This window comes from Drosophila suzukii, chromosome X, assembly GCF_043229965.1.
Source record: "Drosophila suzukii chromosome X, CBGP_Dsuzu_IsoJpt1.0, whole genome shotgun sequence".
NCBI classification, from domain to species: domain Eukaryota; kingdom Metazoa; phylum Arthropoda; class Insecta; order Diptera; family Drosophilidae; genus Drosophila; species Drosophila suzukii.
In genome coordinates this window covers 16573272-16593172 of record NC_092084.1, presented here as the reverse complement: position 1 = coordinate 16593172, position 19901 = coordinate 16573272, and the positions used below count along the sequence as shown (strand labels likewise).

Sequence of the window (19901 nt, the reverse complement as noted above, 5' to 3'; positions counted from 1 at the left end):
AAAGGAAACGGACCGCTGTTACCCATCACTGCTCCCCTACACTCATTATAGCCATATGACACGGTGCCAAAAACTAACCAAGAAATGCACTGCTTGCATACTGCTTACTTTTGAAAAAAGCTGTGCAATGCCTCAAATCTTTACAAAAAACGAAATTAATTTAGAATTTCTATTAATAAATTAAATTATTCCTTTGCTGCTATGACACTGCCTTCAATTTGACCAAAAAAATCCAAACTGCTTACTTGTGTGATCTGTTTTATGAACACTGCTTGCTTAATATTAAAATTTAAAACCGTTTCAACAGATCTTAAAGTTTGCCAGTGGTCTTTTTACTATAGTTTCTCATCAGAAATATGTAAAATGTCATCTCTTAAAAAGATATATCGCATACGTGCCATACAGGCATGCCACCAACGACAATGATGCTTCTTTTCGGAGCGGCTCCATGTCTAAATGTCGACGACAGGCCATTTTCTATAACTTATCTGATTTTAATTGCTTCAAACATGTGCGTGCCACATCATTGTCCTTTTCCCCACACCCACACACTTACTCGCACATCTGTCTCCTCATCGTATATATTTTATATATATATATATAGATATAAGTGTGTCTGTGTGTGTGTCTAGCATCCTTTTTGGCGCTGTCAACATTATTTCACGTTGGGAAAATCGGAGAACAGGAGCTGGGAAATAGTCGCCAAACGCTCACGTCGTCACTCCAGACAAGTTGATGACCTCCACTACCCAACTTTTACCCCTCCAGCTCCAGAATCGCTTTTGTCCTTCGTCCTCCGCCAGCGAAGTCTCTCATGTGAGCTTGTTTATCTCGCCAGCTCTCTAGCTGCTGGCTTCTTTTTATGAGCTTTGTCGGGCTTTGATGTTAATTACCCTGTAACAACGACGACGTCTTCCTCTGTCCACCCGCCCCGACCCGAAAAAATCCTCCCCACCCTGTTCTTCAGTTTTGGTAAACAAAACAGCAGCCATTCTGCACTCCACTCCCCAAAAATTGTTCTATCTATATGTATGTGTGTGTGTGGGCCACCGAGCTGCCCGAGATTATCTCCAAGGACCTATAAATCCAGTCATTAAAGTCAAAGTCACAAGACGCTGCTGCCTTATCAGCTGCAGGGGGAAATTTCGAGCGAAAAGACCCACACCAGCTTTGGTTTCATAATAAAATTAAGTAAAATTCTCAAACACACGAGCCAGCTGAGGGAATTTCCTTTGTGGCGGTCCTTGAGAGTCGCATTACCCCCCAAAAAACAAAAAGTCTTTATGGCATATGGTTGCACCTGTCCTTCTGTTTAAAGTCAAATATTGAACTTGGGAAATGTACTGGAGTTACCTTCGATGAACCTGGCAAATGGCTTTATTAACCAATCATTTTGGCGAGACTTCCAAATTGCATCAGTGAAGACGATGCAGTGGGGGACAAAAGTGGTAACTCATGCAGCCAAACTTATAGATTATAAATATTTTATACGACTAATATATAGTCAAAGTAATGAGTTTATAGAAGAAGGTGACCGAGTTCAACTCCAGGCATTGATAATATTTTTTTTTAATATTTGCCCACTGTTTTTTTTTTTAATTAAAAAATTTTCCTAAAAGTTGTTCCATTTACATTTTAAGATCATAATAATAAAGAAGTGTTCGGGAATTCTTTGGTGAGGTACATTTCTAAAAATATTCTTGAACATCTTAAATAACAATATGGTTGGTAAAGTCCTTGGTGCTACTTAAAAAATCCACAATTCCAATGGGTTTTTCTACTTCGAACCCATTCCTATATTTTTTTGGCCATGTGAGTGGCGTCAGCTGCCATTGACCAAATAAAATCAGGGACCCGAAGGCCTCGCAAATCTCTCGCGATAGCTATCGACAGCAATCGAAATGAGTAACGGGCATGAGTTATTTATGGCTTTTAAGTGACAGCCAGATCTGCTCCAAATCGGAATTGGCAAGAAGAATGCCCCCAGTGCACAGAATCCCAATACCAATACCATTCCCTTTCCCATCCTGAGCTGTCATCTTACATATGGAGATTTATTTCAGCTGCTAAGCGCATTTGTAAGCATTTTTAATAGAGTCCAAGTTCCAGATAGCCGGGATTCAAACGATACGGTGGGGTGGTTCAACTACAGTGGGTTAAAGTGGCCAAGTGGAGTGAAGTGGGTGCGTTAGGCCTCCGGCAGTCAACAAATTTGGCTCAGATTTAATGTCGAGATTGTCGCATAACAAGATTTTTGCGGACGCCCCATAAGCACACCAAGTTTTGGGTGTTCTTGGGAATGCTACAACACTTGAACCACCTTAAAGGTCATCCTTAAAGGTGCTCATAAAGATTTAAAATAATTTCTATCTCTTGACATTTTTCCCTACATAAAATCTCTTCAAATTTAAAACCCCTTCAATGTTTTGTAAACTTATTGACTAGTTCAAAATTCCTAATTATTTATATTGGCTTTAGAAATTTTAACAGAAAAACGCATAATTCTGGCTTACATTGCCAAAGAAATCAGTTGCGGTGTCTAAAAGTATTCAGTAAAAATCATCTTTTGGAATGTCTTTATTGGATCTCTGAGATTCAAAAGATTTGTTGCATACTTTTAGACATTATTAAAAGTGATTTTAAAATCCAAATGATTTCTGTTACTTAATGAATGTATTTATTTTTTCTCCTTTATGTTTTCTTGGCTCTACAAATATCTCGCAGTTGAAGAACTGGGCTAAAGCATTTTAAGTGGTTTTTTAGCTTCTGCGTGACTTTAATGCCGGATGGGCGTTCGGAATTAACTTGGTTAGTGAGTGGAATGGAACGGTTTGGCGGGGTGCTCCAGTGGCAGTTGTGATTTCACTAATTTGTCGTCGTGTTGACTGTCAAATTGGATGCCATGTGTGGGTGTCATTAATGCCAACCCCCGAGAACGAAACGCAGAGACACGGAGACACAGAGACGACTCATTAATGCCACTCATCAAAACTATAACGAATGTTGAAGGGTCCATCCCTTCCCCAGTCCCGGCCATCCCAAATCGGTCTATGGCCCCACATCACCCCCTTTGGAAATGCGTGAGAGACACATGAATATATCCTGGCTGGCACTATAAATTTGGGTTAGGTTTACCCCACAAAAAGCGACTAAGGCACAGACACAGACGGCGGGAATATGTGTGTTTTTGTGCTGATGACGCTGCTGATGGCATTTGTCGCCGTTCTCTGGCCATTTCCATTCCAATTCCACTCCTTCGTCCTTCGTCCTTAGTCCTTTTCGCCCCGTCAAATAGGCATTCAGCTATTTTCGCGTAAATTGCTGCTAATTTTGTTTATCGCAGGACAATTATCCAAGCGAACGAACTGACAAATGAGCCGCACACTTGCCGCCCCCAAACAAACCCAAACACACACACACTCACACAACCTCTCGAAGGACATATGTGTGTGCGTGAAAAGGACCTTTGTTTCAGTATTCATGGCCAAAGAGTATCGATACTTTTGGGTAACCGATGTTCCCAGGCATCACCATTTAAATATTACTATTTTCAGGCCCTACAAAATTAACTCATTAAAATATTATGTTAGTAATTAGCTAAACAAATAAATACTTATAACTTAAAAATCACAAAGCACGTTTTAATATCTTAATGTTGCAATTTTTATAGTAGGTTACTACACAGAGAAAACTATCTAAGAACATTGTTCTTGAATTGAGAACATTCTTTCTTAAAAACCGTGTAAATACATTTTGGTATCAATATAAGAACGAAATGGTGAGAAGAGAAAAGTTAAATTGAGTTTATTTAACAACTTTTTGATAAGTATACACTAAGGACTAAACTAATAGTTTATTATATACTTAAATACCGCCAACTCAACTTGATTCAAGCAAAATAAAAACATTTTCAACTTAAAAATGTCGATCTATTTTTAAGAACATTTTCAACTCAGATGAGAACGTCAGAATTTTCTCTGTGTAGCTATTATGCTAATCCTTCTTTTAAAATTACTAATATTATTATAAACATAAAAAGGGGTTTCCTGCTTATTTTAGAATTTATTTTTTCTCACTTAAGATTTCGAAACATATTGCAATTGTGTGAATATCAAGTGGCATTGCAACAATAAGTAGACCTTTCCCCGCCCCTTCTTCGTATCCCCGCCCCCAAGAGTTTCTACCAGCCGTTTAACACTAACTAAGCTGCTTACTTTCCCTGCGACTTTCTAATACAACAAAAGGAAAGCAGTCCGAAAAAAAAAGAAAAGAAAAATAATGCCGTGTCCCTGGGAGCACAAAGTAAAAAAAAAAATGAAGGTGGTGGTTGCAGGGGCGACCAAGTTAAGAAATCAAACAGCTGACATAAATAACATTTTAATTTAAATACGGCAGGACACAACAATATTTTTTTGCCGTTAAGGTAAGCAGAAGGTACAACAATAACAACGATGGGGACAACAAGGACAGCGGGCGAAAAAATACATATTTAAACAGGATCTCGCCCGAGAAGCAAACAAAATTAAACAGCACAATAAGCAGATGGGGCGTGTGGGGGAGTATGGGGCAAGCGCAGTCAGCAGTGGGGAAGTAAATTTTATTTTAAAATAAATTTATCGCCTTATCCGTTGTCCACGGCAGCCGCGGCAGGAATATCAGGAACAGAAAACTGAAACAGGAACAGCGCCAGAGTCAAGTTCTGCCATATCCTTACAGAGGGTATTACGATCTGTTCACAGCATGCAATCTAAGTATCATCATTTGTGAGGTATACAAAAATATTTTTTAGTAAATTTGGACATCCTAACATTTTAGCATAACGAGCTTTGTTAATAATCTTACAGCTTTATGATACTGGTAAAAAATAGTTTCGAAAACATATTTCGGATTACTGGAAATGTTAAGAACATTTAATGTATTTAATATATTTATTATAGTACAGGATTCCATTTAACCTTTCTAGATTTTGTTTGGTTTTAGTTATTCATAAGAAAAGGCTAACGTTTTTATAATATCATATATAAACTGTACTTAAAAAAGGATATTTTTGGATAAGACATATTAAAACGTGAAAAGTAGAACCTACGATTAAAAACGTTTCTATATTTTGATGATATTTTTTGGATCGGGTATATTAATATCGTAAAAAGTAAAGCATACGATTAAACCTTTCTTGATTTTGAGGATATTTTTCAACCAGCTTTGTTAATAATATGAAAAGTAGAGCATACGATTAAGTGCTTCTTAATTTTTTTGAATATTTCTTGTTTTGCTTCCTTTGGTTTTGGCTGCAGTGCCCCATAGCGGCTATTGCCGGACAGCCAAGGAACACATGAGACCGGGAGGTGGGATGTAAAAGTGGGCGGGGAAGTGGGATAGCAACTGCCACCCGCTGGCAGCTGGACAAGGACGAGAATGAGGACGAGGACGAGGACGAGGACACCGACACGGATGTGGACTGCGGATGCGGATGCCAGAGCGGAGTCCCAGCACGAGAGCTTCATTTGAACGAAATGAAATCATAATGAGATTTTTGCGTTCGTTTTTTGTCGCCGCAGAGGGAGAAAAGAAGCCTGGGAATGGGAATGGGAATGGGATTGGGGATTGGAAATGGTAATGGGATGGTTTGCTTTGGTTTGGTCTGGTTTGAGGGTAGTGCCAACCGACGGAAGCAGCAATTGCCATTGCCATTGCCATGACCATGGCATCGCGTAATGACAAAAATTCATAATTGGATAAAGAAGCGGACGTGTGCTGTCCCATCCATAAAACACAAGTCGAGATTGAAATTGAAGAGCTTTTAAAGTGAACCAGCTTAGTATTAGCCTCACCAAATGGCCAATAAATTGTGCAAGTATTTGTCGAGCTAAAATAAAAAATATATTAAAAAGGATTTTAAGCTGCATAGATAAAATGATAATTACAATTGTTACAATTACTTCATTCTAAATTCCTGCTAATTGACATTAAATACTGTATGATAAATCAGTTTAAGGTGTCCCAGCGCACTACGAAATTGCCATTTTATGCCCATTAATGGCTTCCCTTATTCTCATTAACAACAATTAAAGCCTAATCAAATATGTGGACCTCGTAACTGTTGATTCCTTGACATGCCAGGGAATATTTGATGGTAAATCAAACCAAATTGCCGCTCATAAACCACAATTTAATGGTATACCCAGTCTCCTGGACTGCGTAGCCCCCTATTTTTGGCCTTATGGCAATTGTGCACTTGATTGTTAGCGGCTTGTTGGGCAGCCAACAGGGCGGATCATCCCAGACCGCAATCCCCATACCGCCTGCCATATGGCCAACAATATGGTTGTTGGCTGTTGTCGGTTGTTCGCCGCTGGTTGTTGGCCAATTGTTGTGATTGTTGGCAATGCAAAATGCCAGGCATTCGGATGCACTGGCGCGTAATCCGCAGCCGGCAATCGAGAGAACGACTTGAGAATTCACTTGACTCGAAATGAAAGAATCTGAAAAGAGCACAGCAAAACAAATGAAAATAATATAAAGGTGGGCCCCATGGCAAAAAAAAAAACGAGAACGGTAGGAAAAAAATAAACAATAATCGCTTACAACACAAAAGCAACAATATATGTTGGATTTTATTGTATATCCCAGAGATGAGCTCATTTAAATTTAAGTTTACTTGTTTTTATTTAATAGTTACGATTTTTATTTGGAACTTATTTTGGATCCATTTATATTTCATAAAAATGCACTTGTTTCTAGACTTTTCGACCCACATTCATGACATTTTAAGCATTCAAAGTGTTTAAATATTTATACAAATAAATTGATTCTAAAATAAAGCAGCTATTAACCATCCGATAATATTTTAGTTCAAAATATTTCGAAACACATGCCATATTCCAAAAATTTTATGAAGCTTTTTTTATTCTAGTATAAAGCAACCAAAAATTTTAAATATCAAAGAAATCACTAAGATATGTACATTAACCTTTAGATAATATTTTAATTCAAAATATTTAGAAACACGTGCCAAAATTCCAAAACTTGTATGCAGCTTTTTTTTATTGAGCCCAAAAGTAGGCTGTGATATGTTTTGAAAGACGAAAGTCCGAAAGCAATAATGCGAAGCATACTTTTAGACACCTTAGCTATTGAATTTTACTACATATCACACATCATTTTTTTTAACCCCCTTCGGCTGTGTTTTGTGATGCATTCGATTTGTATTAAACCAAGCTGACTAACTAAATTTGCGACTGGCATTTCGCCTGTCTGCCGTTGGTAATTGTATTAACTACACATGTGCTGGAATATCGGGAGTGTGGAGCATCAGCTGCCACAACTAATTAGCCGGGACCCACATGCATAGGCAAACTGCGTTAATGGAGTGCGTAATGGGTTAATTTTGGCCTGGCAATTCCGCAACACCCACTCTTTTTGCGAAACACCCACACTCTTTCACTCGTTAGCCGTCTGTCAATGTTTGCACTTTTGTTTAGCAAGGACAGGAGGTGGTGGGTGGTGGGTTAGTTGTGGGCGGTGGGTGGTGTGATGGGTGGTGTGATTCTCCAGTGAAACGTGGAACGTGTCAACATCACAGTCAGCGGGAAAACCAAAAGTCGGATTCAGATTCTCATTCAGCGGCGAAGTCACCGCGTTGACGACAAGTTAATCACATCGTGTCCAATCAGGCGAGCTAATCCCTCTGACAGGCTTCGACATCCACATCCACATTCTCTGACTCTGAGAATCTGACTCCGAATCCAAAGCTGCTCTTTATTTTGATATTTTCCTAAACATACATACACTACCCATCAAGAGGGTAAAGTAGATTCACATATCTTGTAAGAAATTTATGTAATACTCTCTGAAACAAACTTTATATCAACATTTCCTGACATTAAGGACAGCCAAACATTCAAGACTATTTATAAGGTATTAATACCTATATTTAAGCCTTCATTTTCGAGAGTGAAATATACAAATAATCGAAGGTTCACTTTGGAATGTTTTCAATCGGTGCCTAAAAGTATGCAACAATATATTTTTCGCTCAGAACTACAATGAAAAGCGACTATTCTTCTTTCGCTGCATACTTTTAGGCACTTAAAATTACATTCAAAAGAAATTTCCAAATGCTATTGATTTTTGTCACCCCCTAATATGAGAAACAGTATTAAAATATTAATTCATCATTTTTTTTCCCTAGGATAGAGTATTCAAACTTCTTGTTGGCTTGCCATAAACTTTCCCTGGGCTCTGATTATTATTACTATTATGGATGTAAACCTGGCAACATCTGCTGCATATCAATTTGTTGGCTCCGACTTGGAACGCTTAAACTGATCCATGTCAGGTCGCCAGGACCTAAGCCCACAGGAAAAGTTTTTTTTTTATTTTGGGTTATTGGACTTAGGCGGCTAAGTCCGTTCCGGACATTGACAATTTGCATTTCCCGATTCAACATCATCGACATTTCCTAGTGGCCAATTATCGCTTAAGCTCTCTGTTCTGCTTCTTTTTTGGATTTTTTTTTTTTTGAGTTTGGGTGGCTTTAAAATTGAGATGGGCATGGAAAATCGGGTGGGGGTGGTGTTGGGCGACTTGGCCTGTTTAAAAATTCGTTTAAATTCCATTGCCGAAAGTGGCTTGTCCCTTGTTGGCAAAGTCAAAAGCAAAGTGGAGAGAAGTAAAGGCTGGGAAAATATGCAGCAACCGCGAAATTGAAATTTTGGCTTCGCCTGCCGCGGCGGCTTCTTGGCATTGTTGGGAAAAATCGGCGCTGGGATGGGTGCTCACCACCTGATCCTAAGTAAATACCAGGACAAGCCGGGCGGCAGCCAAAAAGGACACCCAGATATCCATGCATGTGACTGGATATTTATATTCCCTTTTCCTGCTTTTTTTTTTTTTTTTTTTTTTGATATTATGCCTCGCGAGTTGGCTTTTCTTTTTAATTAAATGAAACCAGAGGAATTGACCCAAAACGCAGAATAAATAAATATTTACGGAAGGGATGAGGGCTTTTTCGCCTCATCCTCCTCCTGAGCATCTGTTGTTCCATGTTTGCCGCTTGTTTTTGTTAATAATTATTTCACTTTTTTCGGTCGAAGGAGGTGGAAAGAATTCAAAAGATGCCGCATAGCCATTGTTTACTGTGGAAACAAAACCGAAACACAGGGCACAACAATCATGTACGAAAGAAAAAACAACAATAAATATTTCACCTTCAATAAATCATTTTCCATTTCGCTGTTGGGCAGCAAATCCCCTTTACACCTTCGCCCTCAACGAAAAAAAAGGGTTTCTTGTCAACCCCAAGAGTTTTCCCCTTTTTGAACCCCAAAATTCAAAAAATTTAAATCAAAAATGTTTAAATAAAATGAAAGTGTCTTAAAATCATAATGCTTTTTAGGTACAATTTTAAACACTGGTTGTGGGTCAAGTGAATAGATGGTTTAGGTGCAAATAAATCAAGAGGTGATCACATTTTCAGAAATGCCCATTGCATTTCCCTAAGAAATTGTAATACATTTTAATTTTAATAAAATCAAGAACTTGTAAAACCAGATACGCATTTGATATAAACAAAACAAGATTTGACAGCAAGTATGAATATTACCATTTTACACATATGAGGTTTTGAGCAAAACAATTAATGGACCGGTTTAAGGTACTTTTTAAAGAAAACCTAGCCGACTAACCGGTCAGCTACCAGTTTTGTTGTGGGTCAAAAAGTAAGCATTTATGATTTATATTTGGGCTGGACAAGGGATATGAATTAAGTCCTTGAGTCAACGCCAGTCACCACTGCCCATCTTCATATGCAACCGGATATATACATAGTTACTTGGTAACACATATCAATTTGGTTTGACTTGTTTGTTTGTTTGCTTGCCGGCTGATAAATTGGCACTCAAGTGGATTAAAATTGTTTGCAGCTAAATAAATCTGTGTGCCCGGTCTGGACATTTGTCAGGATGGAAAAATAAAAAGGTGGTTTCGGGGTGGTGCAGCATGTCATGTCTGCGTCGCATATTAGTTTCAAAAAAAAAAAAAGAAGGTAAGTTCAAGTCAGGTTATGAATTAAAAAAGGGCCTGCTTTCGAAAGGAAAGTTGTGTGCCATGCCGAGCTCTATTAGAAATTCCCCAGTTGTGTAATTTTTTACCTCATCAGCGGCTCTCTCTCCGTGGTAACTTCAAAGGGTCCTATTAGCTCGACGGCATTTTTCGGCATGCAAAGGCATTTTTTAAGTGCGCTTCTTCATCTCACATCGCATTTCATCTCGGGTCAGTTCATCTCCCCGCCGCATTTTTATTCTGCTTTAACAACTTTCAAGTTTCGGGTTTTATTTTGTATTTCTATAAATACCTTCATTCGGTGGGCTCGACTAACCATCACATACTTCTCATGCTCATAAATATGCCCAGATGAATTCGTAAAAATGTAAATTTGCAGATTTCTTAATCGTTGGTGCTCTCGCTTTATGAGGTTTTACTACACTCAAAAAATATCAAATAATCTATATGCTTTAGATTATAAATAGGTTTGAGTGAGAGTATTTGCAAAGGGTACTATGATTTAAATTATAAATTTGCAACGAAGTGAAGGAGACCTTTCTCGACCCTGTAAAATATATATATAGCTGACATAGGAACGATCGGAAAAATAAATCTTCGATGTTTCCGATCAAATTCTATCATGAGGTACAGAATAATTTTGAGATTTCAGAATTTTTTAAAGTAAAAATTAAATAATTGCTTTTTAAAGTTTAAAAAGCACGTGTATATAAACATCGGCTTGCTGAATTTAGCTTCCTTTCATTTTTGTGATAAGAACTCACTTACATTCCAATAAATTTGGATATATAATTTTCTAAGATTTAATCAAAATTCAATTTTTCTGAGTGCTTACAAATTCTTATGGTTGTTTTGAACCATTAGATCGATCCAAGGCCAAAGCTAGGATCGTTATAACGCCATTTCAAACTAGGGGAATTGTAGTATCGTTCGCGTGTTCCCCACTTAATATGCAATGTCATTCGCAGACCAACGATAACCACATTAAATCATTAAGAGGCAAACACTGGGATCAGATGAATAAAGATAGATATAAAAAATATATAAACATTAATCACCAAAATATGACATGGCAATTGAGAAAAACCCAATTGATATTAAGCACCAAAAAAAAGTTCACAAAAATATACTTAATACTAATACTTTAAATGGCAATTGAAAATGATTGCATAATTATTTATATAAATAGGTACTTACATTTTCCATCATTTTAAAACATGGGTAAATATTTTGATATAAAGACGTCTCCATTTCATCAAATTTTAAAGCATTATACCAACGGTTGGCAGTGTTCCATTAAACGGGCATAGGAAATAGGTCTGCTCAGCCTCTGTCAACACACGTACGCCGTAGGACAGCAGTTGTCACACATATATCGGTAAGCCGCATACAATGTTAAATTTTAATTAAATGTTATTGCATTCCGTGCCGATCGCTGCATAATACTAATAAATTTATACATCCATCAGTTCGATAAGATTTGACAACCTGTCAATAAACAGTTTAAATAATATCATTAGAATAGATGATTGATTAGAATTTAGCGCTACCCACTAAGTGATCTCTTTCAACATTGTATTTACTTTGTAGAAATTCACCAGCGGGTAATGAATGCATGATCATAAATTAAAAAACAGTGCGAAATTGACTGAATGACACAACTCCAACCACGGTTTTAGGCTTGATTTTACCAAATTTGCGCAGTGTTCCAAAACGAAACTTAGACATCAGAAATTGATGTCGATGCTTGATGTGGGGCTGATGCCGATGTTGATGCTGATTACTCTGCTAAGTGGCAAAAAACCTTTCGATGCGTGCACCTCGGCATTTGCATACCCTGTCATATGTAATGTTATTTCCTATAATTAAGAAAAAAAGTTATCATTAAACTTATACCAAAACATTTTAAAGACAAATAATAAGTATACTTTTTAAAATGTATATCAAAGAAAGCGGTTTGTTTTTCCAAGAAATCCTCATCATTGGATTAGAAAACATAGATATTTAAACGAAAACCGGCAAAGACAGTACATTAGGTTTTCGAACTGCTTACCATATTTAAAATACTCCGTTAAGGCTATCAAAAATAGGCAAAATTAATGAGCTAAGTAAACAAGTTCGCTAAACAAGTTCGCTTCGGAAGCTGGCCAGCAGAGATTGCTGGCTATATGATGATGGTGTAATCTTAAAACTACTGCAGCAGCGAAATCAGTCTGAAGTCGAACTTCAAGCGCGGGGATACGATGACAAGAAACGCTGGCCTCTGGTGGATTGGTCGGGTGATTCTGCTGTTTATCTGGGTCCAGTGGACCGATGGACGCAACTCGCAGAGTCTGCATGTGCGTTTGTCCCACGGCGGCTGGTTGATTGGACGCCATTTGACCACCCACAATGGTCGGCACATGCGGGCATTCATGGGTGTCCCATATGCAGAGCCACCACTCGGGGATCTACGTTTCCGTGCGCCCGTCGCAAAGGCCGCCTGGGAGGGCGAACGTTTGGCCATCAAGGATGCACCCATCTGCCTGCAGCGGGATCCCTTCCGTCGCGATATGATCCTTGAGGGTTCCGAGGATTGTCTATATATAAATGTTTACACGCCGGAGAGGCCCAGGATTAATGGCTCCTTACCCGTGATGGTATGGTTCCATGGCGGCGGGTGGCAGTGTGGCTCCGGTATTAGCAGCTTTTACGGTCCGGACTTTCTTCTGGATCACGACATCGTCTTGATTTCGGCCAACTTCCGATTGGGACCCTTGGGTTTCCTTAGCACGGAGACGCTCGATTGTCCCGGTAACAATGGCTTGAAGGATCAACTGGAGGTCCTGCGGTGGGTTCGTGAGAATATCGCATCCTTTGGCGGTGATCCAAATAGTGTTACAGTCTTTGGCGAGAGCGCTGGAGGCGCCAGTGTTACCTATCACATGCTGTCGGAGAAGTCACGCGGCTTACTGCATCGTGGCATCGCCCAATCCGGCACTTATTTCAATCCCTGGGCGCAGCCTGCTCATAAAGGAGTGGCCGCTGCAAGGGCCACCAAGTTGGCCGAGTTGGTGGGCTGCGGATCGGCCGGAGAATGGCCGGAAAAACTTGAGTGCCTGCGCCAGAAGCCAGCCGAGGACATCGTGGCCTCCCTATACGACATGTTTGTAAGTTGTCCCTCTTTGTAATGATTGGCTTTTATCTGCAAGGTAAAAAGTATTTAGAAATCGAAAAGATTTTTTTTTTTTCAATTCATAACTTATTTTTAAATGTGTCCTATTTTTGGATGACACATCAAGCTTTAAGTTTTTACCCATTTGAATATGAGTTTCATTAGTAACAAAAGTCACCATAATTCAATGATTATTACCAATACTTTTGTTAAATCTAACAACTAATGTGTGCCAAAAGCTGAACTTTTGTGCGCTTTGTGCTAAAATTTTACGTGATATTGACCAAGGGAGAGTAAAATGGAACTGTAAAAGTTGTTATTAAACAAATTAGGTGAAGGGAAAACCGAAGCATGACATCGAACTTATGTTTTTTGCAGGTCTGGGACTTTGACCCGATGATACCTTTTCCACCAGTGATCGAACCGGAGCACGAAGATGCCTTTCTAACTGTGCCACCTCGCCAGGCGCTGAGGCCTCATGGATTGGCACTGCCACTCCTTGTGGGCGCCACCGCCGAAGAGGGTCTGTTGAAAACGGCCGCCCTCATCAACCTTCCCCATCTATTGGACGAGTTCAAGTCCCAGTTTGACCAGGTCCTGCCCGTTGTTCTAAATTACGATCACCACGAAGATTCGGTTCGGCAGAGGATAACGCAGCGCATCGAGAGCTTCTACTTCAAGGCGGGCCATGATTACGATAAAGTTAATCACCAGAATCTGACCGATGTAAGTGAGATGTATTAAAATGAGGGAAAAATAGCCTTAATTATAACCCATGATTATGTAAATTTTAATTTTAGCTTATTTCGGATGGATGGTTTGTGGCCGGAATTGATGAGTACTTACGCCTACGGGTGTCCCAAGAGGGCGTGGCCCCCACATATGTCTATCTGTTCGATCACAAGGGGGCCGCCAGCTTTACGGAAATTTTCAAGGGAGGCCGAAATGAGTTCTACGGCACGTGTCATGCGGAGGAGCTCCAGTATTTGTTCCCCATTGGACGGGAGCTTTTTGTCAGTGCTGTTCCGACCCAGAAAGATCTGGAACTCCGCGAACTGATGCTCCATTTGTGGGTTAGCTTTGCGGAAACTGGGTAGGTTTCAATATAAAATACCTGTTTTTAGGACCGCAACTAATGGTATTTCCTCCTCATAGCAATCCAAATCCCAAGAATTCCAGCTTCCATTTGCCCAACTGGAGCCCTGCGTCCAGTTATCCAGTGGAATATGCACGCTTGGGCACCAAAATCGAGGATTCCACATCCATTTTCCAACTGGAAAATGAGCTAATGCAACAGCGGGCCGATTTTTGGCGGGATTTGCAGCCCCATTTGCCCGCCACCCACGCCCACAACGAGCTTTAGTCCTTACCGAGTCTCTATCCAAATGTATTCCATACTCCATTTCATTAAATCGACGCTTAGATCGTTCACCACAATATTTCTACAAGCCACTAGTTTTTTAACTTTTTCTTTTCTTGCTTTGGAATTTTACCGCCAAGCTAACGGGGCTAGAAAGCTGCCAGACTTCTAAAAGCACTGGAGCTGCCAGAGTGCTGGATGTAAGCATTCTAGCTTTTTTAGGCGATGCCAATAATTCCTAGCAGTGAATATTGATATTTTAAGATTAATCAAAAAACATTAAGAAAGAATAATGTCGTGGAATATTTTAAACGTTATAAATAGAAATTACTATAGACATTGACAATAGAAAGTAGGAAAGGTTTAAATAGTGTTATTTATTAACACTTAACAAATGTTTGCCCTGGAGTTTGAATATTTTTAGCCAATGGTGATTTATTTTCAATATTACAAAAAATTTAATTAATTGATTAAATTTACCTTATTTGATAAACAAATTTATGTATCAGCAGATTATTTTTCTAGTTTAAAAAATCACGACGTAAATTTTACGCGACTTGGCGCTAAAGTATTCTGCGGCAATCCTGATAAACTTGCAGCTAAAAATGCATCAAATATCCTTAAAATTGTATATTCGGTTTTCTATTTTATTAGTCCAAAAGTCCGTAAGACATACAATAATTACGTTTTATTATTAGTTTTATTTGTTCAGCAGATGTTAGCTTTTTCTAGCTTTTTCCATGTATCGATATCCGTTGATCTGGCAACGCCCAATACAGCATTACCAAATCGTTTGAAAACCCTTAGAAAGTGTAAACAAATCAATACAGAAAACAGGGAGATTAGTTCTATAAATAGAAAAGTAGTGAAGGACAAAAACTATATGATATTTATTGTGTTATAATAAACTGTGAAACAATTTAGGAGAGTCACTTCTCCAATTTAAATAAAAATAACAGTCAACATTTGAAATAAAACGCGAACGAACACGTCTATCGATAGTCGCCCAGCTGATGCGTACTTATATATGGTCAAAATATAGTTATCAGCGGAATTTCGTTTGAATTTCATTAGATTAGTCATGTACGTCGTGGGCCAGAGTCTTGTGTGGTTATCTATATAAACGATTGCGCCGTCGTGCTTTTGACTTTCCGTTTTAATTTCCTTTCCGAAAGAACTAGGGGACCACGTGCTAAGTCGTAGCAACCCCGCGAATTATTGTTATAGTATTTGGATTCGATCCGGATTTAACCGATAACGAGTTGCCCAAATAAAAATCAAAGGCACGGGTTGTTAATGGATTTTCTATTTACGCCCCGAAGCGAAGCCAACTAAAAATCTAGCGATAAGGCGAAATCGCAACCGGTGCTCCCTAGTCCATATACCGAATTCCGTACTTATTTGTTACTATCAAGTGAGCCATGGCCGAGAACGGAATGGAGATTCCCACCCTGAAGACCAATGGTCAGGAGAGACTAGCCTCGCTGGACAAGAGTATGCCCCCGGCATCACCCACTCTGCCGAGTCCCACCATCCGGCGGAACAAAAGTGACGGGAAGCTGATGGCCCAGGATGTGAAGGAAGCCCGAGTAAAGGTCATTTACACGGGCGGAACCATCGGGATGGTGCGCAACGAACGGAATGGTAAACACCCTACAAATAGCCTAACTATGGGGATTTTATAAGACTTCAATATATTTTGATAGGGTATAAATCTTAAGTACGTACTTATTTTAACAATATTGAGATTTATTATAATTTGTTTACTTGATTTGGTTTAATTAAAATTAATTTGTAATTTGTGCTCTTTAAGTTTGGATTGTTCAATATCACTCACTTCAAAAATTAATTTGAAAGCTAGATATATTCAAAAAGTTAAAACAAAAAGGAAAAAAAAATCCGGAAAGCACAATCTAACTAGATATCATATCATATCTTATGATGTATTGTATTTTTATAACCAAGAGACAGGAGCCTCCCAAAATATAGCCAGATAAGATAATGACATAATATTTTTGCCATGCACCTAAAGAATAGTTTGATTGACTACAGAATGACAGGTTATATTTGTTGGCAGATAACAAAAAAATAAAGATAGTTTATTGTACGCAGCTAGGTTTATTTGCACTTAAGTATCACACCTAGATATTTCCCAACACATTTACAGGTTTTATTTACATGTAGGCAAGTTATATGTAATCAACAGATTGCCGCTTGTTGATGTTTACAAATATTGACTTATATTATTTATTTGTTGGGCATTACGTATTCTAATCAGGGTTCCGAAAAAACAAACATTGAATACACGAAGCGTGAAAATCAATCATTTTAACACTGACTAATAGACTAATTAGCGATAAGGTCTAGTTTAAATAATATTGATTGACATGTAAAGTGTGGATCCTTATTATATGTTTGAAAAGGAAAGCTTTTATTATACAAAAGCTAAAAAAGTAATGAGGTTTCCTTCTTTATATCAAAAAGGTTAAGGTAATATGTGTTAGGCTTAGATTATATTTTCTAGGAAATCCACTTGTTGTGAAGAAAAAAAGTTATATCCTTTGTTAAGAATTCTTTGACAGAAAGTCATGGAGTCATAAAACTGACACATGTTTTTTCTCACATGTTTTATGTATTGAAATTGCTGAAGGTCGCAAGTTCCTAACAAAGTCCCTAAGAATGTCACCTATTACGTTTTAATGACAAGATAAAAATGTATGAAAGTGCTGATATTAGAGGGAATATCTTTAAAAGAGAGATGTGAGATTTGGATAGGTAATTTAAGGCTTGAAGTTGTATATAAATGTATCTTTAACAATATTTTGTTTACCATTATAGTGCTGGCTCCCATTCCCAATGCCCTGGTGCGAAGTATTCGCAAATATCCCAACATTCACGACGAGGACTACGCTTTGCGTCGCTTTGGAGCATCTGCATCGATGGCTCCGCTGGTTCTGCCCTTCGTTCAGGGCGTAGATCGTAGGATTATCTACCAGATCACGGAATATACACCACTGCTGGACAGCAGCAATATGACGATGAACGATTGGGCCAGAATAGCCAGCGATATTCAGGTACTTTATAGATTTTTAATAAATCCCTTTCCTACAAATAATAATTTTTTTTATTTTGCAGCAATCCTACGAGTTCTTCGATGGCTTTGTGGTGCTCCATGGCACCGACACACTTTCCTACACAGCCTCTGCATTGTCCTTCATGCTGGAGAACCTGGGCAAGACGGTGATCATCACCGGCTCCCAAATCCCGATCTTCGAGACGCGAACCGATGGCAAGGACAATTTTACCTCAGCATTGATTATAGCCGGCAACTATGTCATTCCGGAGGTTTGCATCTTCTTTGGAAACAAGTTAATGCGCGGCAATCGGACGGTGAAAGTCAGCTCGAATGCCCTGGATGCCTTCGATTCACCGAATGTCCCACCGCTGGCGAGGATCGGCATCGATGTGAATGTGGACTATCGTCTGATCTTCCGGCCGTGCAGTATTGAAAGGTTCAGCGTCCACTTAAATCTTGATGAGAATGTGGGTTTGTTGCGACTCTTTCCCAGCATTTCGCACTCCACATTTCGGGCATTCCTGGCGCCGCCAATTCGAGGTGTTGTCCTGCAATCGTTTGGATCTGGCAATATCCCATCGAACCGAAAGGATCTGATCGATGAACTGCGGGCGGCCTCCGAGAGGGGCGTCATTATCATCAATTGTACTCAGTGTCCCAATGGAACAGTGGCGGAGATCTATGATACGGGCAAGGTACTCTGCGATGTCGGCGTTATTCCTGGCTACGATATGACGCCCGAGGCGGCGCTATCCAAGCTGGCCTATGTAATCGGCAAGGAGGAGTGGTCACTGGAGGTCAAGAAGCAGGTGAATTGGGCTAATTAATATACTTGATATATATATAAATATGATTTATTTTCTTAGATGATGGAGTCAAACTTGAGGGGCGAACTGACTTCCCTGAAGGCTACGAAGATGGAGGACTACGACCTGGTGGATGCGGTGGCCAGATCCCTGCATTTGTCCTCGCCGCAGGAATTGGATCAGCTGGGCGAAACCCTCTTTCCGGCGATGATAAATGCCGCTGTGGCCGAGGGCGATCCCAAGAAGATCAATACTCTGAAGGCCTATGGCGCCGATTTATCGGGAACGAATCATGACCAGCGGACTGCCTTGCACTTGGCCTGTCAGCTGGGGAACGTGGAGATCGTGAAGTACCTTCTGCAAAATGGGGTGTCCGTGCATGTGAGGGACCGCTATGATCGCACTCCGCTGCTGGAGGCCGTGTCAACCGATAGCCACGAGATTATCCAGCTGCTCATCAATTGTGGTGCCCACTTGACCGGATCTTCGAGAGCGGTTGGCGAGCAACTATGCGCGGCAGCTGCTAGAGGATCGATGATCAGGCTGAAGTCCTATCAATATGCCGGTGCCGATCTCGCCCAGACGGATCCTTCGGGCAGGTCGGCTTTGCATGTGGCTGCGCTGCATGGTTTCCTGGAGGTGGTGCAATATGTTCTGCCCTATTTCGAGAATCCCAACGAGAAGGACATGTTGGGTCTGACAGCCTTGGATTACGCGGAGCGCGGTGGACATGCAGCGGTTATAGAGGCTCTAAAAAATTAGAGAATTGCTCAGGAATTTCTCGTAGAAATCTCTTCCGAATCATAACTCAAATTGTTCCTTAGCGCATAGAAAATTATTTTAAACTAATGGATTTTTTTGTCCCAGATTTTAAAACTAAAATCTCTAGAGGCTTTTGTGACACCCCAAGTCTCGATATTCAGTACTTAAGTGTTGCATCTAGTCTAATGGTTGCTTATGTCTATTTTGTATAGCTCAGATATTGTATTGTATGTTTAACAAATCGTGGTTACAAGTTCTTTTATCTATGTCAAAATGGTTCCCTCACTTGACCTAGTTTTTAGTAGTCTTATTTTATGTATGAATTCACTAAATTCAATGTTATGAATTGTAAAACCATTTCTTTATTCCCAATAACGCCACATTGTTAAAGAATAATTTAATAAGTCCATAAATGAACATCGAGAAATTGTATATAATATATAAATATATTTAAAACGTTGAGAATTTTGCATTTACACGTTAGTTTTTATTACATATGTATATGGGTGGCGAGAAAATATATTGGCATATCATTTCTTAATTTAAATGTAGGTATGTTGGCATTTCACATTGAAATGTTTAAACTTAAGGTGCTGCTGAAGATAAACATGATTTTAATTTTGAAATAGAAATACATTACTGTATTTTTTTTAAATGGAAGGGCAAATTTGTAAATGGTGT

At 39.3% G+C, this 19901-nt stretch overlaps 2 protein-coding genes and 1 long non-coding RNA gene across 5 annotated transcripts; 2 read left to right on the top strand and 1 right to left on the bottom strand.

The window, feature by feature from the left end:
• Positions 1-11411: 11411 nt before the first annotated feature.
• LOC118878164 (uncharacterized) lies at positions 11412-12254 on the bottom strand. 3 transcript variants are annotated; one of them, XR_011604615.1, is made up of 3 exons: positions 12116-12254; positions 11617-11921; positions 11412-11550 (listed from the first exon to the last, which is right to left on the bottom strand). It is a non-coding gene; the product is annotated as an uncharacterized lncRNA (long non-coding RNA). The 3 variants fall into 3 exon arrangements; XR_011604616.1 differs by having other exon boundaries at positions 11414-11550; positions 11646-11921; XR_011604617.1 differs by having other exon boundaries at positions 11418-11550; positions 11754-11921.
• LOC108018943 (venom carboxylesterase-6) lies at positions 12250-14655 on the top strand. Its single transcript, XM_017086541.4, has 4 exons — positions 12250-13211; positions 13595-13942; positions 14017-14309; positions 14372-14655. The coding sequence occupies exons 1-4, from the start codon at positions 12306-12308 to the stop codon at positions 14577-14579; spliced, it is 1755 nt and encodes a 584-aa protein (XP_016942030.2). The 5' UTR covers positions 12250-12305; the 3' UTR covers positions 14580-14655.
• Positions 14656-15534: 879 nt separating this feature from the next.
• Positions 15535-19692, top strand: LOC108019207 (L-asparaginase). The gene is made up of 4 exons (XM_017087000.4): positions 15535-16220; positions 17415-17650; positions 17712-18461; positions 18519-19692. The coding sequence occupies exons 1-4, from the start codon at positions 15998-16000 to the stop codon at positions 19218-19220; spliced, it is 1911 nt and encodes a 636-aa protein (XP_016942489.2). The 5' UTR covers positions 15535-15997; the 3' UTR covers positions 19221-19692.
• The last annotated feature ends 209 nt before the right edge of the window (positions 19693-19901 follow it).

What these genes read in the sequence shown, in the direction of transcription:
- LOC108019207 (XM_017087000.4), top strand. Translation starts at nt 15,998, where the DNA reads ATGGCCGAGAACGGAATGGAGATTCCCACCCTGAAGACCAATGGTCAG. An exon ending in GAATAGCCAGCGATATTCAG is followed by an intron (nt 17,651 to 17,711) that starts GTACTTTATAGA and finishes TTTATTTTGCAG; the next exon opens with CAATCCTACGAGTTCTTCGA. An exon ending in CACTGGAGGTCAAGAAGCAG is followed by an intron (nt 18,462 to 18,518) that starts GTGAATTGGGCT and finishes TTATTTTCTTAG; the next exon opens with ATGATGGAGTCAAACTTGAG.
- LOC108018943 (XM_017086541.4), top strand. Translation starts at nt 12,306, where the DNA reads ATGACAAGAAACGCTGGCCTCTGGTGGATTGGTCGGGTGATTCTGCTG. An exon ending in CCTCCCTATACGACATGTTT is followed by an intron (nt 13,212 to 13,594) that starts GTAAGTTGTCCC and finishes TGTTTTTTGCAG; the next exon opens with GTCTGGGACTTTGACCCGAT. An exon ending in GTTAGCTTTGCGGAAACTGG is followed by an intron (nt 14,310 to 14,371) that starts GTAGGTTTCAAT and finishes TCCTCCTCATAG; the next exon opens with CAATCCAAATCCCAAGAATT.